The 27,644-nt window shown below is 44.0% G+C and overlaps 1 protein-coding gene and 1 long non-coding RNA gene across 2 annotated transcripts in view; one reads left to right on the forward strand and one right to left on the reverse strand.

The window, feature by feature from the left end:
* Positions 1-27,644, forward strand: part of LOC121171848 (contactin-associated protein-like 5) — a 462,350-nt gene that overhangs the window by 265,689 nt on the left and 169,017 nt on the right. The window contains exon 12 of the mRNA XM_041003565.1: positions 22,427-22,546. Within this exon, the coding sequence (XP_040859499.1) occupies positions 22,427-22,546 (120 nt within the window). The remainder of the gene's footprint in view (positions 1-22,426; positions 22,547-27,644) is intronic.
* LOC121171908 lies at positions 7,306-12,231 on the reverse strand. The gene is made up of 3 exons (XR_005886176.1): positions 11,875-12,231; positions 8,044-8,155; positions 7,306-7,598 (listed from the first exon to the last, which is right to left on the reverse strand). It is a non-coding gene; the product is annotated as an uncharacterized LOC121171908 (long non-coding RNA).

Below are 27,644 nucleotides of genomic sequence, written 5' to 3' on the forward strand. Positions count from 1 at the left end.
GACTAGGGGAAATGGGGTTCAAACTCAGCTCCAGATGGCTTCAAAGAGCTGCTGCGTCACAGTAAAACATCTCCAAGTGGAAGGAGGAGCACTTCCAAGTGCTTCGTGGACACAAGGCGATTTGCAAGCAAACTAATGTGAAGACATTGAAGATGGAGAGAATGGGAGATGTAACTCACCTTGGATAGATTTGCTTTCTCTTGAAGATCTCAGTGCAGGAAGATCTTCCTACAGCCATCTCTCACATGTGAATTTGCTCTGTGTGGTCTTTCCCTTCTCTTTCGCAGTATCTCCTCGTCAAACTTCTCCTGCCCCCTTATTAATTGAGGCTGCAGTGAAACCTATGTCAAGTCCTGAGATTGCATTGTTAAAGTGGAAGAATGTAATAACAAGTTATGGCTTCTTTCCAAACTCTGAGAAGCAACAAACAGCCTCAAAATATGAGAAAAGATAATGAACTGAAGAATGATCCAATTATTTATATGTTGGTTTTGGAGAATCATTGGTGCTTACTTTCAGCATTGAACAAGAGTAATAAACACTTATTTCTAAAACATTTCAAGTAACAAAAGATGAATAACCAATGAGCCACAGGCTCTAATATGGCCTTGGAGAAAGAAGAAATATAGCAGACACTTACATATTTTTTTTAAGATTTATTTATTTTTATTGGAAAGTTAGATATACAGAGAAGAGGAGAGACAGAGAGGAAGATCTTCCATCCGATGATTCACTCCCCAAGTGAGTGCAATGGCTGGAGCTGAGCCAGTCTGAAGCCAGGAGCCAGGAGCTCTTCTGGGTCTCCACGCGAGTACAGGGTCCCAAAGCCTTGGGCCGTCCTCAACTGCCTTCCCAGGGAGCTGGATGGGAAGCAGGGCTGCTGGGATTAGAACCGGTGACTATATGGGATCCCGGTGCTTTCAAGCCAAGGACTTTAGCCACTATGCTATTGCGCTGGGCCTGACATTTACATATTAAACTCAAAACAAGAAGGAATGCTTTCATCTCTGCTCAAATCTGGAATCCTGATACATCAAGATTATCATAACATTTCCACGTTAGAAAACTTGGCATTTTTTTCAGTCTTAATTGCTTAATAGAAAATAGCAACATTTATACATATTTAATATGCAGATTAGGAGTGAGGCATATGAAACATCTAGCCAAATATTTGTGATACGGAAGAATTTGTGGGAATTTCCCTAGGAATGGATAGTCTTAAGAATTAAGTTTAATAAGGAAAAAGAGAATGAAGAAATGCCACAGCTGCTCAACATGACGGATCTGTTTTTTTTTTTTTTTAATTTATGACTGATCTGACCAGCTAAGTTACAGTGAAATTAAGAAATTCTGCATTTGTTTGATTTGAATCTTACAAACTAATTTTAAGCATGTATTCCAGAAACTCCTTTTTTCTGTTGGAATCCCATAACACAATTATGCTTTGATCTAAGACAAGTGTTCAGCAACTTGGGCAACACCTGTGCCAGATTCAAGAGCAATAGCAGAATCTCGCCCTTAGTGCTCTTAGAATAAGGTTTGGAATCCACAGTGTAATATCTCTCTGTGAAATACAATCATACCCCAGTTCTTCCAGGTGCTTTCTTAGGGATTTATGACATTGTATTCACTGTGCGACCTTGGTGGGGAGAAATTCAAGCATTCTTTCGCGTGATGTAAAAAGGCAAAACATGAACCTCAGAGCCACGGAGCACAATGAGTGCAAGGATGTGCGGTTTGAGGAGCCAGTGGGACCGAAGCCCCAAACACCTTGCAGAGAAGGTCGGTTATTTTAAGTGAAGTTCCAGGATTCGTTTGGAATTTCTTTTGGCTTTGCCTGTTTTCCGAGAGCAGCTTTCATCCCGCCAGTGTCCTCAGATCCTTCTGTGGCTTCCCCTTGTTTTAATCACAAACTACGGAACTTGATCTTTCGGCTCAGGAAATTATGCCCATCAGTATTTGGAGCCCTCACCAGTCACAAACTATTTCCAGTCTGTGTCCACGTGGGGAACGGGTTAGGTTGGGTTTTGATCCACTCTTCGTTCCTCAATCACACTCCCTCTGTTTCACTACTCCCGCCTTTTGAGCTTGCAGTTAGTATTCTCATGATTTGTCTACTCCATCATTCTCTGTACAAATTAGTTTCTGTTGAGTGTTTCTTCCCCGGTTGTTTTCAATTGCTTGAGACCGGGAACTTTGGTTTTTTTCTTGTATGTTTATCAACACCTAGTACCTGGATTGTAGTACTCTGCAGGCAGAAACAAGTACTGGGAGAATGAAGCTGCAGTTTTTACCTTGTGGTCACTATCTTGGGGGAGAGGGTGGATTCCTTAATGCTGTTTCTCCCCCTAACAGAAGACATCTCACCTCATAGGACCTGTACGCTTCTTTGTCATTTGCAAGGTAGAGATGCTTCTCAGGTTAGAAAGACACGTGCTTTTTATTTTTATTTGGAAGTCAGAATTAGAAAAGGGAGACAGAGAGGGAGAAAGATGCTCCCAAGAACTGAAGCCCACTTCTGGTACTTTCCCTGACCAGAAGCAGCGAGCTGAGCCGTACTGGAAGGGAGAACAGTCAGGATTTGAACCGGTGCCCAGAGGAGATGCAGGCACTGCAGGCAGAGACTTACCATACTAGGCCAACTTGCCATTTTTTAATCTTACGAAGAAATGTGCTCCTGTCTTTTAGAAAATATCTGTTTTTCTTCAAGATTTCCCTGTCAAGGTCTGTTAGTGTTCAAACTAGTTTGTAAATTACCCTGTCGTTGGCTTACCCGTCGTGCATCGTTTCAAGACATTCGCATAAATATGAGTTTCAGATAAGGAACTGTAAGCATTAAAAACAATTATCCAGAATGATAACAGAGCTCTTTGCTGATGGCGTTGGTCTGTTCACAGTGAACTTGTCAGTCTTGCAGTCACACGGCCTTCCTGCTGGCAGCTGGAGTGATGGTGGCTACCCTGCCAATCAGTCATCCCTGCTTTGCTGTCTCCCTGCGCTTGTTCCCATCAGGATGACAGGGAGAGGAAGCAAGCGTTTCTGTCGACCACAGGCTGACTTCACAATTGCACGTGGTACCAAACGACATTCTTTAGAGTAACTGTATGAGTCCGGGAAAATGAGAACTGTGGAGCACTGAGACTAAGAGCCATGCTCTCTAGCACTTCAGTCCAGTGAGGTGAGCAGGGGACAGTCATTAGACAAAAAAAAAATCAATTTGTTCTGGTTCTCGAAGATTCTTTCTGGAAAGGAGGCTGCCATGGGGTTACCTTCAGATGCCGGCGATGATTCGGTGAGTGAGTTGGCAGAAGTGACTCAACTTATTGTACTTTTACTTCCTCTTTCCTGAGTATCGGAGCAGTGCTGTCTGCATCAGTCACTTCCCAGTGGTTATGAAGGGGGCAGATTAGAGCATTGGGTTTAGTGTCTACATGGGAGTTAGTTGATGTGCTTTTGCTGTTTCTTTTCTTCTTCAATACCTCTTTACAGTTCTGCATGTATTGGTCTTCTGGGATAACTTTGTGCTACCGCCACATGTGGTTGTCCATGTGTGGGATGTGAATGTGTTTCTTGAATTGTTCCTCAAGTGGATGTTTGGGAAACAGGTTCATCAGTGCTTCTGTTGGCAGGTACTTCAAGTCTACCCTGTCTAACCTTGTGACATCCGGTAGTCGGTTTTATGTTGGTGCTCAGTGAGCCTAAGATGGTGAACCTCCCACTTACCCATCCTACCAGGTTTTGTTGACTCCTCCACTGCACTGTGTTTGGTCTGTTTCAGGATCGTATCTTACTCTCCTATTTGAGGTAGGATGTCAATAGGCTTTATCATCCCTAAACTAGCTGGAATTAGAAATAATCGGAAAAATATCAGAGTAAGAAATTGCTTTGCTTCCATTCATTACTGTATAATATGTTTATCTTCATTATCTTATCATTAAAATGAATTTCTAAATCGATGACTAGGGCTTGCTCCATCCTTGGGCTGCTGTGCTGTTAGATTTTGAAATTTCATCGAGACATTTCCATTCATTTAACATCAATTCTGGAGAATGTCTCCTGTTTTCTTCAGGTTGCTCGGCTGTGTGAGACACACATTGGTTAGTCGAGCATAAATAAGCCTTTACGCTGGGCCTGGGTCACAGAATAAGGCACTCAGTCCCTTTGAGGACCTAGTTTCCAAGGCTAAACTTTTCAAGAAAGGGAGGGTGGCTACAGTGTATTCTCAAAAAAGTAGTACAAATTCATATATGCTCATCAGGCAAATTAAACATAATGAATAGTCACAAAATAGGCATTGAGTAAGGGGAGCAGAAGGATGCAGAAAGAGAGAGAGAGAGAGGATGCCATGTGACTGCATCTCAGCTAGATCTTGAAGTCTGTTATGACCTGAACAGCCAGAGGGAGCAAGGGCGAGAATCTGGGCGGGCGTTAACTTCAGCGATGCCCTCCCCAATTTTCTTATAAAGCTACGCCACAGTTCATTTCATGAATCCCAGCTGATAGGCTTTTACATTTTTTTTTAATCTTAGACAAATAAAGGCCCAGTGTCTAAACTTGAACGTGTGCCATTTTACACAATTGCAAACAAACAAGTGCATGCAGATTAAATTCCTAGAAAAAGGATCGCTGGGTCTAAGGTGAGATGCAGTTTTTTTTCTGTGTATTGCCACAATGGCTTCTAAAGGCACCGAGCCCATTTTCATTCCGGTTTTCAACCCAGGAGTGCTGGTTTCTGTAGAGATTCACTCACAAAGAATGTCGACAAATGTTGGGATTTTTGCCAATCTAATCATAGCTTTGTGAGAAAGCAGAAATAGTGTCCATTAAAAGTCTGGGTGTTAATGACTGATAGGAGAGCTTTGTGAATGGCTGGCCCTCCTCCTCACAGCTTCCAGTGTGATAGGAAATGCTATTTTACTTGGTGATTCATGAAATGGGACTTTTTGATCAATTATCTATCTATCTATCTATCTATCTATCTATCTATCTATCTATCTATCTTTTAGCTATTCACCACCACATACATTGCTATCCATAAATGGTAGCTATGTCTGTGTACATACAAGACCAACGCAAACATGCAAACAATTAGTATAAAATGGGTTTTAGTTACTTCTCAGCTTTTTGGCCAAGATCAAGTGAAAATGGATTTCTAAGAGGAGTTTGTTTATTTTTTGAGGATCCCTATGTGCAGGGATTTACACAGTTTTTGCAGAACAAACTTATCACTTAATTTCATTTCTATTGGCTTTTTAAATTTTTTTTAAGATTTTTTAATTTTTATTACAAAGTCAGATATACAGAGAGGAGGAGAGACAGAGAGGAAGATCTTCCATCCGATGACTCAAGTAAGCACAATAGGGAAGTGGAGCTGCCGGGATTAGAACTGGCGCCCATATGGGATCTCGGCGCATTGAGCCGTTAGGCCACGCCGCCAGGCCTTTATTGGCTTTTGAACCATGTGTGTGTGTGTGAGAGAGAGAGAGAGAACGAAGAGAGAGGAGAGAGAACTTATTTTGCCATTAAGAAGTTGAGAGGAGATAGATCTAAGCATAAAGAATGACTTTTTGCGTAATGTGACCCATGGTTGCTCATTGTTAAAGATTATTTATTTGAAAAGCAGAGTTATGGAGAAAAGAGATAGAGTTATTTAATCTGCTGCCCATAAGTTCCAGCATTCCGTATAGCTGCCAGTTCATGTCCTGGCTGTTCCACTCACCTTCCTCCCACCTGATGACCTGGAAAAGCAGTAGAGGATGGCCTAAACGTCTTGGGACCATGAGCCCTTGGGGGAATCTGCAAGAGGCTGGTTCCCCGCCTCTCACCAGCTCACTCTGGCCATGTTGACTATTTAGAGAGTGAGCGCTGGATGGATGAGCTTTCTCTCTGCCTCTTCTTTTCTCTACAAATCTGCCTTTCCAATAAAAAAGAATCGATCCTTTAAAAAAAAAATGAAATAGGGGGGAGCCTGTAAAAAAAATAGAACTAGAAAAAAAAAAGAGTTCACCGTGGAAGTTTAAATTAAAAAAAGAAAGAAAGAAAAAGATCCAGAGAGAGTTGGAAAATGTGATAGCTCCCACTTACTGCTTCACTACCCAATTAGCCACTACAGCTCTTAGCTGGAAATGGAATTCAGGAACTGGATTATTTGAAAGATACCGCTTATTCCCAGAACATGTATTGTCAGGAATCTGGAGTCAAGATTTAAAGCTGGATATTGCATCAAGCGCACTCCAGTGAGAGATAAGACATCTTCATTCCTACACTGAATGCCTCTCCATTCGTTCACTTTTGTGTTAGCCTTTTTATTCATTATTTTTACTTTTAGTTGCCATACAAAGTGATGCCATCAGAAAGATGGCCCATCCAATAGTTCAAATGCCCAAAGCAAACCAGAGCAAGCGCCAGGGATTCAACCCAGACCTTTCAAAATGGGTGACAAAGAGCCAAGTGCTCAAGCCATTACCAGTGCCTCTCAGGATGTGAGTTAGTAAGGACTCCAAGTTGAGGCATAGCTGGAGCTCAAAGTGGGCAGTCTGATGTGGGCTGTGGGCTCACCAAGCAGAATCTTACACCTCCTGGGCCAAATGTTTGTCCATTTAGAGAATTTTAGTAAAGCCCTCTTGTGCCTACAAAGGACAGGTGCAGAACAAAATGGCACATTCCAAGGTCAGGGTTCATTGCCTATGGGAGAAAAGAAGCATACTCTTATAGAATGCCTGTCATCGCATCAGGTGCAGGGGACATGGGGCACAGTCATCCTTGGAAGCACAAGGAATGCCTGTTTCCCCAAAAAGGCTCTCACAGGAGGGCCCTGGAACACGAGCAGGGAGGTTAGTGAAGAGCCTGCCAGTGGATCATGGAGGGTATGGTGTAGGTTGCACTGCAATGGTTGGACTGGGGTGGAAGGTCTCCCTGGGGAGGCACTGGGCTGCCAGGCATGAAGACAAGAGTGATGTGAGCAAGTAATGTTCTCCGACACATCTTAGGTTTGCAAAATTCTCCTCTGAACAACACACACCTTTTTACTTCTCTATAAGTAAAGCTCATCCCAGGTTCCTTGATCGTAAATTAAAACTGTGCTGAGGTGGGAATAAAAGTGTAGGAAGGGAAGACGCGAGGATTCCCATAATGTCTTGGAATCATCTCTTGTCTCCTCTGCCTTACTGCTTAAAACAATCCTGTGCTCTAATTACAAACTGAAAAAAAAAAAAGCAAGTACCTGGAGTCTCTTATTTGATTCCTCTACCAAGAAATCAAATCTCTTTCATTTTCAATTTTCTAGCATCAAAACATGAAGCAATCATATTAAGGACTTTGTTGAATATGGGTACAGGTTAGGCAGTATGATGGAGGAAACCTGTTTGAGAGTTTGAGCCAAAAAAAAAAAAAAAAGGATAGGTCCAAATTTAACTTCGATTAGTCTTCAAGTTTCCAAATGCTTGGAAGTGAGCACGAAGCAAAAGCACGCAGGCATCCCTCGAGCAAGACACACTCTCTCAAACCTGGATAATGGCAGGTGCAAAGGATCATGCCAGGGCCCTACAGTGCAAGTCTAACAAGCAGAAATGTGACGCGTTGCCTAACCAGGTCCCAGCCTGCGGAGAAAGAGGAGATTCTGTTATGTATGCACATAATAGACCTTGACAAAGAGAAAAGACAGCTTTCATTGTGATGGAGGCCAGCTTACCTAAAGGTGACAGTCATGTTGGCAATATAAATAGCACTCCAGGAAATCTGTTCCTAGGCTGGGGCTCCATTGCACACAAGAAAGCATGGACTGAAATGGCAGTTTTTTTTTTCTCTACAGGATTGCGAGGTAATGATCTGGAAAGGCATATTAAGGGAAGATGCTGAGTAAATATTGTGACATCGTCAGTGTCACAGTTTGACATGACCGCTCACCACAAGACTGCTCCTTTTGGGGTCCTGAAGGCACTGGTGTGTCTGTCTTTCCCCTACTAGGTTTGTGCTTAGAGAGAAGACAAGTTTGTGCTTAGAGAGAAGGAAGCAGTTTCTTAGGACAGTATCCCAAAACCTTACCTGGTTTGGCCTGCTCTGGGAACCAACATTTAATGATATGTAGCAGGCTGGGTTACCCTGTCCAACCATCCATGTAGAAATATTCTCCAAGGGAGTTTTAACTCAAAATTTCCTTCAGAGACAAAGGAAAAATTAAAGCATGTATCCACAGTACGGGAGCCAAAAGTCAGGATAAGGATTCCTGAACCCCAAACAAACTGAGTTGAAAGTCCTGAGAATTGTGGGCTTCCAGTTCTTTTTAAAAACTGATTGATTTTTTTTTTTTTGAAGATTTACTGAAAAGGTAGATTCACAGAGAATCGATATTGCATCTGCTGGTTCATTCCCCAGATGGCTGTCATGGTCAGAGCTGAGCCAATCCTGACCAAAGGCAGCAGCCAGGATCCTCCGCCAGGTCTCCCACGAAGATTCAGGATCCTGAGGCCCTGGGACATCCTCTGCTGTTGTCCCAGGCCATTAGCATGGAGCTCGAGTGGAAGTGGAGCAGCTGGGATACGAACCAGCATCCATATGGGATGCAGTTGCCTGGAGGTGGAGGATTAGCCAGTTGAGCTAACACAACGCTCCCCACCACCACCCCTGCCCTATTACCTTTACTGTAGAGCCACCTGTAGTCCAGAAGATTGTCCCAGTTCCTTCCCTGGAGATGGTGTTGCTTTGGGAGACAATCAATATTCTTTGATAAGGAAAAGAAATTGTAAGCCATTATCTGCTAGGAAGAACTATAACATTTTGAAATGAACCGGAAATGCCTACCTGGTTGCACTCCCAACTCATGCCTGCAGGGTAGATTGACCAAAGCAGGGAGTTAAATTTCCCACCTATTTATCTTTTACGAAATATTGAAGCCTGGCTTCTCCTTGAGGACCCTGAGCTGCAGTCATCTCACAGTGCTGTGTGTTGCTGGGACTTAACTGGGTTTATCTGGCTGCATGTTCATCCACTCTCCCCCTGCTCCAGCTTTGCCAACTTCTTGGTGATGATCCGCTTTCAAATCCACTTTAATTTTACATCAAGTTTACTTTCGCATACGAGAGGACATTCAGCATGTCTCAGCTTTGGCTTCTTTCATTCTTATTACAGTGAATGTATTTCCAATCTCAGAGCTTCATTCCTTTTCATGGTCAAGTACTATTCTATTGTGTGAACATTCCACATTTTCTCTATCTACTCACCCATTGGCGGAAACCCGGGTCTATTCCCTCTGTTTACTGTTTTGAACAGGGCTGCAGCAGATACGGTTGCAGATCGAGTGTTTATACTGCTGTCATTTCCTTCAGACGTGCACCTCAAAGTGGGACAGCTAAGTCATGTAATAGATCCGTTTGTAATTTTTGCGAGAACCTTCCTACTGTCCTGCAGAATGGCCGTGCAACTTCACATTCTCACCAAAGGTTTCTCTTTTTAAGATTTATTTCTTTTTATCGGAAAATCAGATATACAGAGAGGAGGAGAGACAGAGAGGAAGATCTTCCCTCTGTTGATTCACTCCCCATGTGGCCACAATGGCTGGAACTGAGCCAATCCAAAGCCAGGAGCCAGGGGCTTCTTCTGGGTCTCTCACGTGGGTGCAGGGTCCCAAGCCTTTAGGCCGTCCTTGACTGCTTTCCCAGGCCAACAAGCAGGGAGCTGGATGGGAAGCAGAGCCGCCAGGACTAGAGCAGTGCCCATATGGGATGCCAGTGTGTACAAGGCAAGGACTTTAGCCACTAGTCTACCACACCAGGCCCTCCCCAAAAGTTTTGTAAAGCATTTGCTATTTTTTTCTTTCTGGTAGTAGCAGTCATTCCAACTGGAGTGAGATGACACTTCATTGGGACTTTGATTTTTTTCATTTCCCTGATGGATAATATCATCTACCACCTTTCCGTATATTTTCTGGCTATTTTTATTTCTTCCTGTGACAAATATATGTCCCTATGTTTGGCCCGTGTGTTAACCAGTTGTTTATTTCTTGTGTTGGTATAAATCCCTTTGTGTCAAGTAGCACATAAACTGTACAAGTTTAAAGACACAGATTTTTTTTTTATCACAGAGTACCTTTCTGTCAGCTGAGAAAAACCAAAGAACAATCATGTAGAAATGCATATTCTTTTTTTTTAAAGATTTATTTATTTATTGGGAAGTCAGATTTACAGAGAGGAGGAGAGACAGAGAGGAACATCTTCCATCCAATGCTTCACTCCCCAAGTGAGCGCAACGGCCGATGGATGCTATGCCAATCCGAAGCCAGGATCCAGGAACTTCTTCCGGGTCTCCCACGTGGGTGCAGGGTTCCAAGGCTTTGGGCTGTCATTGACTGCTTTCCCAGGCCACAAGCAGGGAGCTGGATGGGAAGTAGGGCTGCCGGGATTAGAACTGGCTCCCACATGGGATCTCGGGGCGTTCAAGGCGAGGACTTTAGCCACTGAGCCACGCCGCCGGGCCCAAGAAATGCATAGTCTTAATGAAATGCTAATGCGAAAATATTTAGGGCTGTTACCATCATGGCTTCTACGCAAAGGCTTCTGATCTGATGGATGCTGGTGATAAAGCATAGACAGATGAATGCTGTGTAATCGTCTCCATGGATACCTTCTTCAGGGGATTTTCATTGGCCTTATCTTTATTATTCTGCTGAGTTGAGGACCAGTTTGGAACCATGTGAGCACTCTGTTGCTGTTGTATGAGATTTTGCTTTCAGCATTTGCACGGCAGAGGTAGCACTTGACAGCCAGACGTGCAGCACCTGCTTCACTGACAACACGGCTTTCCAGCTGCAGGCGCTCTGGACCGGACGCTTGGAGTCTCGGCGGTGATCTGCCAGGAGTCTATAGGAATGTGCGTTATCTGCCTTTGCCCTCAGAAACCTCCTGCTCCGTCAACCAGTGTTTAAGGAGCAATAGTATTGGACAACGTAGGGTACCTGGCGTAGCAGCCCGAGACCTAAGAGACTCACCAACTGCAAGTTCCTTCTTGCTCATTTCACATTGAACTGGGGTCCATCCGTGCAGGTGCACAAAGCCAGTCACTCTCAGCTCCCACATTGCCTTTCCCAACCAGGGCCTCCGGAATCTGTCTTCCTGGAGTAGAAGAGAAGAGGATGACAGTCCCACGTGGGTCATCTCTCAGACCCGTGCGGGGAAGTGAGCACGTGCCCTCTTCTGCTTCTGCGTGAGAAACGCCCGACTATTGCTAGCCATCTGCATGCACCGTGCTCTCCATCCCCTGAGCTTTACGGTCAGTGGCCACTTCTGCCAAGAAGGCTGCCGGGTGGCTCAGCAGCCTGAAACACTCCTCCCTAGCTTTTCAATCTCAGTCCAAACCCCATGCAAGCCAAGCCTTGTACAGACCTGGCTGTTCTTATCAGCAGAGGTAGACGATGCTTTCTGTATGGTTTTGTCATACACCAGGCCATGTGACAAGGTCAGTGCTTGCATGTCCATTTCTTCCTTATTTGTAGGAAATGAAAAATTTCGGTTGTTTTTCAGAATGTTAGTTTTTAAATGACAGTATAGGGGCCCAGCACAATAGCCTAGCAGCTAATGTCCTCCCCTTACATGTGCCAAGATCCCATAGGGGGACTGATTGTGTCGCAGCAGCCGTGCTTCTCATCCATCTCCCTGGAAAAGCAGTGGAGGATGGCCCAAAGCCTTAGGACCCTGCACTCATGTGAGAGACCTGGAAGGGACTTTAGGCTCCTGGCTACGGATGGGCTCAGCTCCAGCCACTGTGGCCACTTGGGGAGTGAACGATTGGGCAGAAGATAGTCTCTGTCTCTTTTCCTCTCTGTATATCTGACTTTCCGATAAAACAAACAATAAATCCTTTTTAAAAAGGCAATGTAGTTACCAGTAGTTGCAAACACCTATGATGTGCAGGATGGTCCAGGAATGGCCGAGGAAGGATCTTCACTATTCAGAGATGCCCACACCATCACAGCACTTGCTGGATGTAAACTGATGCTGGCAGACTCCGAGTTCTGGCTGCCTGTTTTCCAGGCTGCAGTGTCTCTCACACATTCTCTGAAGGCATGTGAACTTTTGTACATAGGAAAAAAACATTTTTTTTTCCTAAAGTAAGAGCAGAGGATGTGTAAACAGTTACTCTGCATCCATGCGGAAAACCGCTGCCAAGTTCTTGATGTGCGTTTACACACTAACAAGTACAGCAGATGTAGTTTATATGAACGTGGGCAGAGGTTTCAATGAGGTCTCCTCCTCTTGACATCACCATTTGATTGTGAAGTCAAGATTCCTGCCTTGGAGACAAGGTGTTACCATGGCAAAAACCATGGGCCCTGCTCCTGAATTGGCAGCCACACCAGGGCTTTCAAGGGAAAGCGGGGATGGAGTCTGTGGTCTAGAATGAGCCTCTGAGGACAGAATGTTGTGGGTTTGTCCTCTATTCGATGCCAGGAGAAAAAGAAGTCAGGGATTCTCCCGTAGATCCCCACTTACCTGGTGTGGATTCCGATAAAAGTCAAGACGAGCTCGGGGTGCTATGCCATCGTATCAAGGGAGCTTTGTGTCCAGTGCATTTGCATCAATCCTCTCTGCTTGTAACTTCCAGACCTCACATTGTAGTACAAGTTTGTTTTGTTTTGTTCTTTTCCATAGGAGCTGATAAAGACATCCTAGCTCACCAGTCACTGAGTGAGCCTCGAGAGATGGCAGCTAACCCATGATCTCTGAGCTGGTCACAGGCTTTGGCTTACCTGCAGGGCACGTGGTTTGGCTGCTTTCACTCTTCACTGTTTGGTTTTGGGGTGTATGACAGGGGAATGGGGTGATATCCTTACCTGAAGGTCTCCTGAAAAGATGTTTTAATTTAGCTTCTTTATCTCTTGCTCTGGCAGAGGTAACATGATAGGATTGAGTCAGAATGCCCAGGGAAATGCAAAAACAAATAACCTTGACCATGGAGGATGCTTGGCCAGACGTCCGTAGCCTAGGAGCAGGTGCCAAGAGCTCTCTATCTCGTATCAGTGCTGGCTGTAGTCTTGATAGCCTTTTTTTCCAATCCATCTTAACTCGTTTTGCGCTGGGCCCAAGTGATGAGCCTCCTGCATTCCGCAAGGAAGACCAGCATGGTGTACAAGGATACTTGCCCAGCTCTAGCTCAGTCCTGGATGGGAAAGCATTCTAGACTCCAGGGAAAAGTCCACTCCAAGTGGGTGCTGTGAATTTTGGCTGCTTCGCCATTCTCAACAGGGAACACTGCAGTTTAGGGTATGACAGAAAAAAAAAAAAGGAAAGCACTTTTTGGTCTCCAGAGGTCTGAACCTGTGGGAAGGCCAACATGTGGGGAGAAAGTGATGGAGCAAGGCTGGGTTGTGAGATCTCTAGTGCCATGTCTGAGTTCATGAAATCATGTCTATGGTGATTCCCTTCTAGTGTCGGAGATGGGAGGCAACACCTTGGATTCGGAACTTTGACCCTGTACATAATCCTGTCTTGAAAGAAATCGAGTAGAAAAATGTTGAGAGAATCAACCATGATAGGGTTATTTAGTCAGTGAATTGTGAAACCTCCTTGGCTTTTACAGTTACAGAGGATTATTTTTGCCAAAAAGAAGTTAAAGATCAACAGGAAAAACAAAACAAAAACTACAGACAGCAGTGTGGGAAATGTTGAAGTCATTGGTTTGGGAATATGCCAATACATAGCAGTGGCTGAGCTTTCAGCAAATGAGATGCAAACGTGAATACATCCATTTATCTGTCATCATTCAGTAAATGACTTTACAAAGCTACAGAGCTTCTTTTTTTTTTTTTTCCATAGCCCAAGGCTTCTCAAATTTTACCTTGCAGAGAAAAGTATACCAGGATGATAGGGTAAAAATTTCTGGAGCCTTCTCTCTGGAGATTCAGAGGCAGCAGGTCAGGAGAGGTCCCTGATCGTGTGTGTGCAACTGCTATGTTCAGCTGCACCCGATGGCTGTGTATCATCTCCGTGGAAGAGTCATAGCTTTATGGGACATGTGTGCCATTGAGGCTCACACCAGCCCTTGCCTCAGCATCCCCGTGACTTAACCCTCACAGACCAGAGTACAGGAAAGAATCATATAAACATATCTCAATGTCTATAGCTCCTTTCTACGAAGTTTCTGTACATTCCCGATGCCAAAGGCTTAAGAGGACATGGGTGTCACAGGAATATTGGAAAGTACCAACTAGTGTTGGTAGTTAGCAACTCTTGATGCACATTTTATCTTTGATGAAATACACAGGCAAAGAGAATTACCATTCAGTTGTCCCCGTCTCAGATGCATGTAGCAGGCAGGACTCAGCAGGGGTGAAGCTTGTAGCTGGGGATCTCGGCTGGATCGCAGGAAGTGAATGATGGGCGATCCCCACTACTTCCCTGGTTCCGTTGGAGTGGGGATATTCAGTCTGAAGCCAGAGATGACACTTGATCTCACGCCCTGTGGTGCAGTACATAAACATCCTAACCGCTCAGCCAAATACTTGCTGTACTCCAACCTCCTTATGCAAGTGTGTGTTCAGTCATTTATAGTAAGTTGCTGAGAAAAGCAGAGCGCCTGCCTGCCTGTCATGAAGCTTCGCCCACAGGAAACCTCTTAGATCATGGTCATACGACATGAAAAAGAACACGAGACTGGCACACCACCCAAAGCTTTTTCAGATTCTGCGGTCTTAATAATAACCCAGTGGCATGCATGTTTAGCTCTGTGCAGTTGACTCGCAGGTGCAGGTTTGTTTGAGCAACACCATAACAAACATAATTAATGACAGCTGTCACACTATCCCTGTGATGCCACATCCACCCCCTCTCTTTACCATCCCTCCCACCCTTTCTAATTTGGGTTCATCTCCATGATCCTCCCTCTAAATAAAGCAAATGCTACAGAACCTATGTCTATTTTTAGCCTGCTCCAGCTATCTGCAAAAAGGGACAGCAAAAGATGTGTTCTCTACTTGAATCGCCTGCCATATTTTAGAACTCATTTCAGCAATCTCATTAATTTTAACATACTCCCCGCCCTTTCTTCACTGACAACAGGCCAAGGCAAAGCCCCCGAAAGAAATTACGTGAGGGATTTGATAAGCTTAATTAAATGCATAGACACTCAAGTGCTTCACAAACATTTACTTAATCACTAGAATTATTTTGACCCTATTTATGTCTTTAGACCCCGTATGTAGATCTATAGCTAAATACACATTTGCGTTGCAGCTATTATTTTTGCCGGTAATACAAACAAGGAGGAAAAAAAAAATAGAAGTAAACCATTTCCAAGTCCTTAAAAAAATATGTGCTGGGTAAGTTTCTCGTCTGCTTCTGTGGTTTTAAAATAGGAATTAAATAATGGGGCAGGAAGGACTGCAGCTCTGACCTTGATATTTGAAAAGGTGAGCTCTAAATAAAACTATTTTGCTGTCTGAATACTATCGTTATGTTTAATGGGAGTGGGCATTACAAGGTCATCTCAAGTTGTCCGTTAGGCCATAAATTAGCTGTCTGAACTATATTCAGACTGTTTTTCACTGTTCAGATGTGAAAACACGGATCCCTCTGCTCGGTGCTGCTCTATTGTGCACCTGCTCACCTGAATGTAAAGCATATTCTGAGGTGGCAATTTGTGTCCTGTTCTGGAACAGCACGCGTCTCATACCCCTAATGTTAGCTTGTCACATTGAACATCAGGGTGGGTGACTGTTTGCTATTTCAATACCTATCTTACATATGAAATTTCTTCTGCTTTTTCTGGATGCTTCTATCTTCTTCCCGAAGTCATGATGGTTTGCCCAGGGAAGCCTTCCGGGGAACAATGGACAACTTGTATAAGACAGAGCAAGCAACTCGAGGCATACACAGTGGGAGATGCTCCTCCTCCCTGGCTTGAGTGCTACTGGAACATTCAGAGAACAGATTGCCCTGGACTCTTCCAGTTTCATTCATTCAATGTTTAGGAATAATTGGGAACAAAAAAAAAAGGAATATTCATTAAATATTTCCTTTCTGATTTAGGGGAAAATCCCTGCACGGTAGACATGTGTGGTCTCTCAGGGAAAACCAGGAGGTGAGCCCAATGATTGTCAGTCTTAAGGGGACAGAAGGGAAGATCGCCTGAGAGACAGGGTAGGGGTACCAGGCCCCCAGTTCTAGAGAACCTAATAGGCCTATGAGCATGCTTAAGCTCTGCCTGTGTTCAGACATATCCGTTCTGTAGCCAGAGTGAGCAGCTAGTTGGCTTCTAAATTTGGCATGAATGTGTCATGTTTCTTTTAGCTTTGCAAAGAAGAATTATACATTTATAAGCAGATAAAATGCATACCATCAGAGTAAAAATAGTCAAGACAGGCATATTCAAGCAAATTTGATTTACTTTCCTTCAGTTTCCTTTGTTCTCATAATCATATATTTTGGAGCTTTATCTGCAAAATAATTTTTTTTTTTGCTTTCAAAGAAGATTATACAATATTGTATGTTTAGATTTTTGATTCCTGTGCAATTGCATATGAAGAAATTAAGGATGTGTGTGTAAGGAGTTATTCGAATATCCCATCCTGGACCCGGCGCCATTTCACCTTCCTCACAGCTCACCAATTTGCGCCAGTCCAGCCGTCCACCAATTGGGCATCTCACCTGAGAATCCCATCCCCCGTCTCCCTGCCCCTTCCCCAACTCTGCCCACTTACCAATCATTCTTAGGCAATCACCTGTAACAGTGTCAGGCACCATTCCCAGGGACCTGCCCTCACTCCCCCGCAGGCCCCGCCCCCACACCTTGCAGGCTCACCTGAATGACAAAAAGGCCCCCAGGTGCACCTCTCTCTCTCTCTCTCTCCCCCTCTCTCTCCTTCCAGTTTCTCCCCTCCCCTTTCTCCTAGCCTTCCCACCCCGCTGGAATAAACCTCCTAAGATACCTCGTTGCGTCTGATGTTTTCGGCTCATGGTAAAGAACCAGGTTGAGGGAATTAGCTCTGGGTAATAACGTAAAACTCGAATTTTTACAATAACGAGCAGTGTGGCTTCCCAGTCCTCCCAGCAGCACTCCGTACCGGTGCATACAGCTCATGAGTCATTCCCCACGTGCTGCACGCATACTTGACATCCAGCTCTTTTGCTCTCAGGTTTCTGTCCTTGTTGACTGAATGCACAAATTGAGGCCCAACTAGCAGAGCTGGCGCCGCTGTTTCCGGTGTTTCTTGCAGTCTCCAGGCTGCTCGTTCGCTCTTGCAAATGAGCTTTCTAGCCAGTTTTCTCCAAAAATAAACAAATATCACACTAAGATTATGCTGAATTTAAAAAAAAAATGGTGTGAAATGCATACATGAACTGTGGGGAAATTTTTGTGGGGAGCGCCAGATTTATTTGTGTTCTTACTCATATGTCGCAGTTTTCTCATTTTAGATTTTTGGACATTTCTTTTTATTTTTATTCTTAGAAAGGTGTTTTTTTTTTTTTCCATCTTCAGACTCTTTCTATGTATCGAGCTTGGCAGATAAAACAGAATGCATGACGTGTCTATGTTAACGTAATTTGCTAACTCTGACATGAAGTTTTACAGTAACTTTTGAAAATCCTTGCCAGAATATTGCCAGCCTAGCAATCTGATTTCTACCCATCATGTGACCTCTCCTGCTCTCGTTCATGTGCCTCTAACTCTTCTTTTCCACCTGCTTGCTAATATGCTTGAAAAAAAAATAATGAGCGGCGAAATAGCCTAGAGTCGATAAAGATATGTATTTTCCTATATTTTCTGATCTTCATAAAAATCTTAACTGTAATTTTAACATTTACATATTTTAAGCAGAGAATAATGGCCTTTTTCTGTTATCTTCATGGTGTTTGAAGGTTAGCCCGGTATTAATTTCATGTAAAAAATTTGGAAAATTGATGCCATTTGACTATAAGTAGCCTTAAGAAATTTTAACTGCATTTTAAATTTCTTTTTGAGAAATTAGTTCATTTAATTCTGTATGTGTATTGGGCTCAGTTTTCAGGCTAATTTAAGATTGTCAGTGTGGTTCTAAGAAGTATTTTCTCTCTCTGCTTAATTTTCTTAGAACCCAATGCTGAGTTGATAAAAAAAAAATACATGGAGTGTGTGTGAATCCATATGGCGTGTTTGTTATGTGTAATGTGGCAGGCAAGCAGGTGGAATAGAGAATTCCCTAAACAAAAGCCTGCGAGTGCTTCCTGGAAGAGCCCTTTCCAATGAGCAGGTGTTCGCCAGCTTCTGAAACCCACATCATAATGGCACTTTTTGGTTTTGTTTTTTCATGGCTCTGCTAGTAGCCGACCTGAGAAGCACCTTACCTCTTATCACTTCCGTATCTGAAGAGGCACAGCGGTCATGATGCGGTGGTCCTAAGAGGTTTCAAAACACGCTCCCCCTGGAGTGAGGAAGACTGAAGGCGAGACAGCCCATCTGCAGTAGCTGCCTCAGCAGAGGCTGCCCAGCCAGCATCCCATTGCACAAGACAGGCAGTAATGTGTGTGGCTAACGGAGCCACCTCAGCGCCTACGCTGACCTCACAAACCTAAAATTAATTTGCGTGCTCTGTCTCTCTAATTCCCAAATCTAGCTGGCAAATAATCCTCTCTGAGGTTTTCTACCCTGAACTTCTGCAGAGAACAAAATCTCCTGAAATACTCTGTGTTTCACTTAAAGTTCACAACTTAATTCCTCCATAATGTCATGAGCACAAAATGACAGCATAGATGATAGATAGATAAATAGATAGATAGATAGATAGATAGATAGATAGATAGATAGATAGCTATAAAACAAATACTATATTTTGAAATCAAGTCTGTATGACAAGTGTCAACATTTGGGCATCTAGTGCTTACTCGTTTACCACTGGGAGGGAGGCCTGAATATTCTCCTTTTGAAGAAACAAGACTGTAGCAAAAAAGATGTGTGCTGGAAGAGAGTGGTACACAACATGGTGACGGCAGGAAAATAGAAACGGAGGACTCATGCCCAGCCTTTCCATCCTACTCAGCTGCCAGATGTCCAGAAGAAAATCATAGTCCTCTGATTCAAAGAATCCAACAAGGCCAGGAAAGGGGCCCCTGAAAGCCACAGATTTGGCCCCAGCACAATAGCATAGTGGTTAAAGTCCTTGCCTTGCATGTGCCAGGATCCCATATGGTCACCGGTTTTAATCCCAGCTGCCCTGCTTCCCATCCAGCTCCCTGCTTGTGGCCTGAGAAAGCTGTTGAGGACGTCCCAAAGCCTTGGGACCCTGCACCCACATGGGAGACCCAGTAGAGCTCCTGACTCCTGGCTTCGGATTGGCTCAGCCCCAGCCATTGTGGTCACTTGGGGAGTGAACTATTGGACGGAAGATCTTCCTCTCTGTCTCTTCTCCTCTCTGTGTATCCACCCTTCCAATAAATATAAATAAATCTTTTTTTAAAAAAAAAAAACACAGACTTGAGGATTTCCACCAAGTGGTCAAGTCAGATGACCGTATCCTAAAATCCTTTGCAGCCAGTCCACATATAATGGCTGAGTCATCAACCAGTGTTGTGGGGGACCACTGCTAAGTGCAAGGGGGCAAGTAGTATTCTTATTGTCTCAGAAAGGAAGACCACAACAACTAAAATAAATGTAAGAATTCAATAACCACATGCATACAGTGTGAAGGGAATTGCCTAGCCAGAGAGAGAGAAGCGATGAAGAAACTCTAACCTAATTAACAGTCCCACACGTATTTTTGACTAAGTTTGACAGCTCTTCAAACATCTTTTCCACAGGCTTTGAAGCTGCTCTTAAATGCAGTCCTTATGGGGAAGACAGGGGTTGATTTGCACTTTGCAACTTTCCTGAGTTTTTTTCTCTATCTACTTCCAAAACTGAACAATTGTTGTAGCAGAAGGACTGATGACAGAGCGGGATGGGTGCTAGGTTGTAAATAGATAGAAACAAGTCGATTATATACTTCTTAGCCATTTGGCATGATAGCAATCATTCGCCATTTTCTTGGTTTTTCTTTTTTTCAGACAAAACATAGCGTTCCTGTCTCAGCCTGTACTATTACGTTCTGAACATTTCAATAAAGCCATTCTTCTTTTTAAGTGGAAAATTGTACTCAGAGGCCATTCTCTGTGGGCTACTCCTAGTTCTTTCAATGATCCAAATGTGAAAATCACATTTCAAAAAAAAAAAAATATCCAGGAATCCAGAAGTATGAATTTGTGATAACTTTGCTAAAGTCAAAGTTGCAGAATTTCATGTATTTTGAATTCAGAACTTACTTTTTAATATTGGGAGGGGGGAACCTTCTCTTCACAGTGACTTAATGGGTTATCTGTTTTTCTTGGTACACGTAATAGTTTGATGATTAAATAGCAATATTACTCAAAACTGTATTCAGTTGCCATTCTTGTTTCTTTTCAAATCAGGTAAAGCATACCCTAGTCAAAATAATGTTTTAGCTTCCAACTGATTTAAATCTGAGTTCATAGTAATACTGAAAATTTAGACACTCTAGTATATTAATGAATTAAAGGGAAATTCGTCAAACATGTGTGTTGTTTTCAGCCTTAGAGGTTAAGGAAATCAGAGAAGTGTCTCATTTTGATCAAGTGTCCCCAGTCAGAAACCAGGCATGAATGATAACATTAGATGAAGCACTTAAGCCCTGGCCTGTCTTTGCACAGCGTACTTATGCTGTATGAGCTCATCTATATTTTTCATAAATACAATTGCCAATCATCAGGTTTTCCCCTCCAATACTGCCCAGTCGCTGAGGCAAAGCTTAAGCAACACGTATATTCTGCTCCATAGCCATACTATCACATGTGTGACACAGAACCAAATGTGTCATTAGGTTTGTGCAAAATTAAATATGATCGTTAATACGCTCCGCCTGTATAGTACGGGCTGTGACACTCCCAGATACCTACTGCTTCTGAAACTACATGAGGATTCAAGAGAGAATCCCGCAGGCCAAGCATAACCTTGACTTTGCTCTAATTTATAAAAAGTCAGAATCCCTCAGAGTTTGGAACGGCACTGGTAGTGAATTATCTGAGGCACCCCTCACACTTGATCTTGACAAAGCACGCCTTCCTAAGCCTAGGGATGAAGCATTAGTCACAGAAGCAGAAGTTTGCTAGGAGGAGGGGACCGCACTTCATCTTCCGAGCTGGTGGGAGCTGCTCAAGTGTGTTAACCCTGCAGAGGTGCCTTCCTCGGATGTGCACCTGCTGCTGTGATGTAAAGCATTCCTTAGGACGGAACTCCCTCTCGGACACGAGCAGGCAGATGCCTCCTCTGTGTTCCTCTGAATCCACTGGTGCCAGTGTAACACAATTGGCTTCTTTGCCCTACCCACATAGATTGGTTAAAGACCCGGATCTCAGCTGCGCAAACAGCTCAATCGCTGCCAAACAGGTCATAAAGTACCTGGAGAACAGATTGCCTCAGATTGCGGTACCTCTGCCTTCCGCAGGCAGCCGCACTATTGACACTTATTAGGCATCCAGCAAATGCATGTTAAGTCACATTGGGCTGCACTGGGTTGTGAAGCTGTTATATATCAGCTATCGTATTGCACTCTGGTATGTGGAAACAAGGGTTCTTTCACTGTGCAGTGGAGGAGATGCAGCTGAACAAATGCATGTGTAGTTATTTGCTAGTTTGAGAGGTAGAGTCACAGAGAAAAAGGTGAAGACAGAAAGATTTTTATGGTAAATGGTTTACTCCTCAAATGACCACAAGAGCCAAGGCTTGACCAGGCCAAATGCAGGAACTAGGGTTTCCATTTTGGATGCTCATATGGGTGAGAGAAACTTAAATATTGGAGCCACCAGCCATTGTTTCTCAGTAGCATGAACAGGGAGCCTGGACCTGGTACGGTGTAGCTGGGACTCAAAAGGGGCATCCAAACCACCGACTTCCTTACTCTACTGTGCAACACAAGCCCTGTAGAGGCTATATAAACACACACACACACACACACACACACACACGCGCGCGCGCGCGCTATAGCCCCATAGAGGCTATATAAACACACACACACACATACACTATAACCCCATAGAGGCTATATAAACACACACACACATATATATTCTGTATTGTAGATATGATAACCTTTGATCAATATGCCATGGGATATAGGGAAGGAACATCTAATTTTGCAAAGAGGAGGGCCATGGAAGTGGTAACAGACTTGAGGGGAGTGTGATCTGTGAGCTGAGTTTAGAAGAGTGAATGAAGGAGGAGAAGTGGTAAACACATCTCTGTCCTTACTTACTCGAGGATGTTGGGCAGTGACGACTCGGGAAGGAAGTCCAACATAGAGAAGGGAAAGAAGTGCATGTGGGAAGTAAGGAGAAGGAGGAGGTACCGAACCCTGCGGGGAGTAAGCAGAGCCAAGCCGAATCTCCTCTCCCCTGACTTTGTGTCTTTGCAGCCGTCTATGAGCAGTCCTGCGAGGTGTACAGGCATCAAGGGAACACAGCCGGCTTCTTCTACATTGATGCAGATGGCAGTGGGCCCCTGGCGCCCCTCCAGGTGTACTGCAATATCACGGGTAAGGATGCACATCCCCTCGCACACATACCCTCGCCTCATGATGGTGTGAAACAAAATGCAATCTCTGGCAAGAAGACGCGATGTGACTAAAATGTTCCAAGACTAATTTCCTTGGGAATTCAAGCTATAGAATTCCCCCAGGAACAAGAAAAAGAAAAAAACTATGACCTTGATCTTGACACTGTTTCAATGAACCAATATTCAGTTGTTACACATTTCTCTGTAAGGCTTGCCGTGGATGTTCCTCTCTTAAAAATGACAAACAGAAACAAAAAGTAAAAAACAATCAACCAAACAAAAAGAAACAAAACAAAATAAGATGAAAGATGAACGAGGAGCTCTGCCTTTGGAAACCAGAACCCTTGAATCATGTTGCATACTGAGGGCTGTGTGTGTGTTGCTCATCAGAGAAATGGGAAGAATTGGTGCCAGTCCCTGGAATGGTGAGGATGAAATGTTAGCAGTTTTGTTTTTGAACAGCCAGCCTGGCTAGCTCATCAGAAAACACATCACAGAAATTGAGGGTGTTGCCCTCTTCCCTGGGAAACTCATCACAGAAGGACATAGCAAGAGGAAGTCACTGCATTGACTTGAGAACGTGCTTGTAGCCACATACGTACTCTGCAGCAGCTTTCCACAAAGCAGAGTCTGATCTCTTGGATATTTCAAAATCCAGTTGTGCGAGCAGTTCTAGCGCCGCAAACATCATGAATTGGCGTGTTTGTGTGTGTTGCAAGTGCTGGTCTTCAGAGATGCCAGCTGCACTGCGTAATTAAGCAAGAAAACGGGGCCTCCCAAAGTTCGAGGTCCCGTAGCTCAGATTCTCTGCATCACATTACTCGGGCACTGCCCTGGACCCTGCATGGGCACAGAGAAATAAGACTTGGTTTCAGAGGCAGTAAAAGCAGGGACACACACGGCCACGCCAAAAGCATGGGCAATAATGCAAGCAGATCATTACAGGAAGCAGTGATGAATCACTGGAAATGTAGCATTCAATTGCCCATCATCCTTAAAAAAGAGGGCTACATTTCATGTGCGGAAAGGGCCAGTTTCTGGAAATGCAATTCATTTCACTGCGTTTCCACAATTAAAAATCCTGCTACTGTTTTCATTTTTCATGGTTGCGGTCCAAAGTCCAAGCCTTCTATATCACTGAAATACATATTTCGAAAGTAAAATGCGTGCATTCAAGTTAAAAAATCTGAGGCTGCCAAAGAGGATGCAATCGCAGAGCCGCAGAGGATACTGTTGACCTCCAGGTCAACCTGTCCCTTTATCACATGAACCATCTGCCTCTGCGAAGGCTTCTCTCGGGCTGCGCCTTCGTTCCACCATGTGTCTAAAACAGCTGAGTGAAGGTGGGCAGGTGCAGGTTGCAGAGTGCCTGATGTGATCCTTCAGCCAGCAGAGGCTCTCCTCGCGTCCTGCCTTAACAGGTTCAAGGTTCTCTAGCCAGCAGAGGCTCTCCTCGCATCCTGCCTTAACAGGCTCAAGGTTCTCCAGCCAACAGAGCCTCTCCTTGTGCTCTGCCTTAACAGGCTCAAGGTTCTCTAGCCAGCAGAGCCTCTCCTTGCATCCTGCCTTAACAGGCTCAAGGTTCTCTAGCCAGCAGAGGCTCTCCTCGCGTCCTGCCTTAACAGGCTCAAGGTTCTCTAGCCAGCAGAGACTCTCCGCAGGTGCTACCTTAGCGGGCTCAAAGTGTGTGTCTGGGCGTTTCTTTGGAACATGACTTTTTGGTTATACACAGTTGCAAGATACGGATGATTTTGTGTTTGCTTCCCCTGAAACATCCATAAAAATGAAAATCAAGTTTCTTGTAGGCTGAACTCTACACATCTCCTGTTGAATGGGCAGTGTTCTGACACATAAGTGTAGTGATGATATATGCATATATATGTTTACATGTATATGGGTATGTATGCAAATACATATATGCATCATATTCACATGATGTATAATATCTTTATCTTTGGAATTTTTACATCCAATTATTTACTGATTTTTTTTGAGAAGTTCATTTACATCGCAAAGATTTAATGTCTCCACCAAACAAAAATTAACTTAAAAACATGCAATCATAGTCCAGCAAGATGTGGAAACAGCAATCAAATGGAAGCTATTCAAGTTTTAGAATAGACACAAAATCACGAACACTATGGTAGCACACACGTTCTGTCAATTTCAGTGTTTGACAGAGATTTAAAATGGTGTTCTGACAAAACTCTGTATTTGCAGTAAAAACAGGTATACATGGCATCTCTTTGAACATCTCTTCTCTCTCTCTCATTTTAATTCACTTTATATAAAGGAGAACATATGTCCTTCATCTCTCTGTGCTTGGTTTATTTCACTCAACGTGATATCCTTCAACTCAAATGTCCAGCGTTGGTAAACGTGAGTGAGGGGTGACATGATGAAAAGTATGCTACAGTTGTCCAGGCAAGGGCATGAAGAGATTGAGGGGGAGGTGGGAAAAGATTGGGAGAAGGGTCATGTTGTATTGAAGCAGGTGAATCTGTAGGAACCGGGCAGCCCCTCGCTGAGTGCCCACTTGTGATCTGTTGCTGCTGATATGCCAGAGAACAAAGCTGAGGCTAGTGCGGGTACTTGATCCTGCGCCATCCGTGTGGGAAGCCCAGGTGGAGTTGTGCGCCTGCCTAGCTTTGGCCTGGCCTTGACTTGGCTGCTGTGGCTGCTTGGTGAGTGGAGCAGTGAATGCAAGATCTCTTTTCCTCCGTGTCTTCCTCTGACACTTTCAAATAAATAATAAATCTTTGGAAGAAAAAGAGGAGAATTGGGAAAGAAAGGTTGTTGTGTCTTAAACTTGTGTTTCTGAAAACCCAGGGCTGCTCTCTGCATTTCTCAGGAGCATCTCTGGTGGCTGGGGGAGTCCCATAGAGAGTGACAGCAAGGCAGGCAGGCAGGCGAGGGGCATGGACTTTCTTTGCGTTCCTTCTGAAGTTCAGCTGAGGGCTTCGGACCCTGTTCCACATCTCTACGATGAGTTTCAGGGCCAGGTGGGTGCACAGCAGCGTGCTCATGTAGGATTCACTGCGAGTTTCAAAAGAATGTTTCCCCGAAGTAGCTCGCCAGACACTCACAGGTGTGTGTCTGAATCCCACCGACCCCTTGGCACACTGCCTCTTGGAGAACACTAGCTCCGCTCTCCATCTGAGAGGTGGTTCCTCAGCTGTCCCAAGTGTCGTCACGCCTGTGCCTATCAACTGCCTGCCACACTGTTCTGGGACAGCCATGCCTGTGCATCTCAGTGACACGCAGGCTAAACTTGAAGAGCAAGATGCTGAGCCATGGCCCTACATGATGTGAAGTAGCAGCTCCCTTGTGAGAGGAACACAGGCCACTTTATTAGAGCAGTTAAGCTTGTTGACAAAACAGAAGGTACGCCACTACAAACTTGATCATGCACACCTCTCTCTCTCTCTCTCGTGCGTGCACATACACAAACACACACACATAAACACACACACACACACACTCTTCATTCTTTAGGTTGCAGTTTTCTGAAGAATCCTGACATTTTGGGGTGTACTTATGCTGGGGTGTACACCCCACTCTCTTCTTCTGTAGATGCTATCATGACACTGATCACATTAATGCATCTACTTTTATACACTTACTGAGTGAAGCTAAATGCAAATCTACCTCTGAGACATAACTGCCGAAGTGAAGATCCATTTCTACATTTCTACATTTTAAAAATTTTTCCATTCTCCATGATTTATCTTAGATTCAGGAGTGACATCAAGTAACAGCAGGAAATCGCCCTTAAGGTTTAATGAAGTTAGACTTGAGTCATTCGCACCAGTTGCATGGTCATCTGTGATTGCAGGTGCAACACAGGTCCACCTGCTCCTCCCTGACTTCATGACTGCCTGGCTGCCTGGCCTCTTCTCCTCGCATTAAAATACTTGGGGAGGAGAACAAAAGAAAACTTCAGAAATGTTGTGTAGCAATAAAACTAAGGATATGCTTGTTTTATTGCCAATGTTTTTTCATGCTGCATATCTTCTATATATTTTACGATGCCATTATGTACGTATTTTTTAAAAATGTGTTCAGCCTGGTTTTGGTAGCAAGGTAAGCTTTGCCTGTGCTCCAGCATCCAACATGGGTGCCAGCATGCATGCCGGCTGTTCCACTTCCAATCTAACTTCCTTGCTTATAGCCTGCAAAAGCAGCAGAGGCTGGCCCAAGTCCTTGGAACTATGCACCCGTGTGGTGAATGTGGAGAGAAATCCTGGCTCCTCATTTCAACTGGCCCACCTCCAGCCATTGCAGCCATCTAGGGACTAAACCAGTAGATAGAAAATCTCTCTGTTTCACGTTCTTTCTCTATATCTTTCCCTTTCTAATAAAAGTAAGTACATCTTTTTTTTTTAATTAAAAGTGAATGTTATTTTAAAAGCAGCATGGACTTGGAAAATGTCATTTGACACCAGATAACGCTGCTACTTGGCAAATCCACATCTCATATCTGAATGGCCGGTTTAGGCTGAGATATTTTGTGTCCAATCCTGAGCTTGCTAAAATACCATAAACATAAAGATGCGCTCTCTCTTCCTGGCTTCTGTATGGCCTAACGTTGGCTGTTAGGGAGCATTTCAAGAGGAAGTTAACTAGTGGACAGAAGTTCTGCCCACTTCCGCTAATCCCATCCCATTGCTTTTCAAATAAGCCAATGAGCCTTTAAAATAAAATTTTACACCCAAATAAACTCATCTTAATTCTATTTCCCATGGACTTTTCAAGTCTCTCTCATAATCATCCTAGCCATAAAAGACAGCTACCTTCTATCATCAACGGTGAAATTCTCCCCATTTCTGCAGCTGCTGTGGGATTTGAGGCTCTGGGGGCCTGCAACGTTTCTCAGGAGAAACTTCTCACACACATAGAGAAGAATTCAATGGAAAAAGCTGCCTGACAAGCTCTTCCTTAGAACTTGACACATACACCCATTCTCTTCAGTTTCCATTCCTAATGTTAACGGGACACCTGGTCAACATGCAACACTGTATTTCCCAGATGCACGCTGATTGCATATCGATATTAAAACAAAATGGCCTATCTACGAA

Source organism: Ochotona curzoniae, unplaced genomic scaffold (assembly GCF_017591425.1).
Source record: "Ochotona curzoniae isolate NIBS_2020 unplaced genomic scaffold, NIBS_Ocur_1.0 scaffold_274, whole genome shotgun sequence".
Taxonomy (NCBI): domain Eukaryota; kingdom Metazoa; phylum Chordata; class Mammalia; order Lagomorpha; family Ochotonidae; genus Ochotona; species Ochotona curzoniae.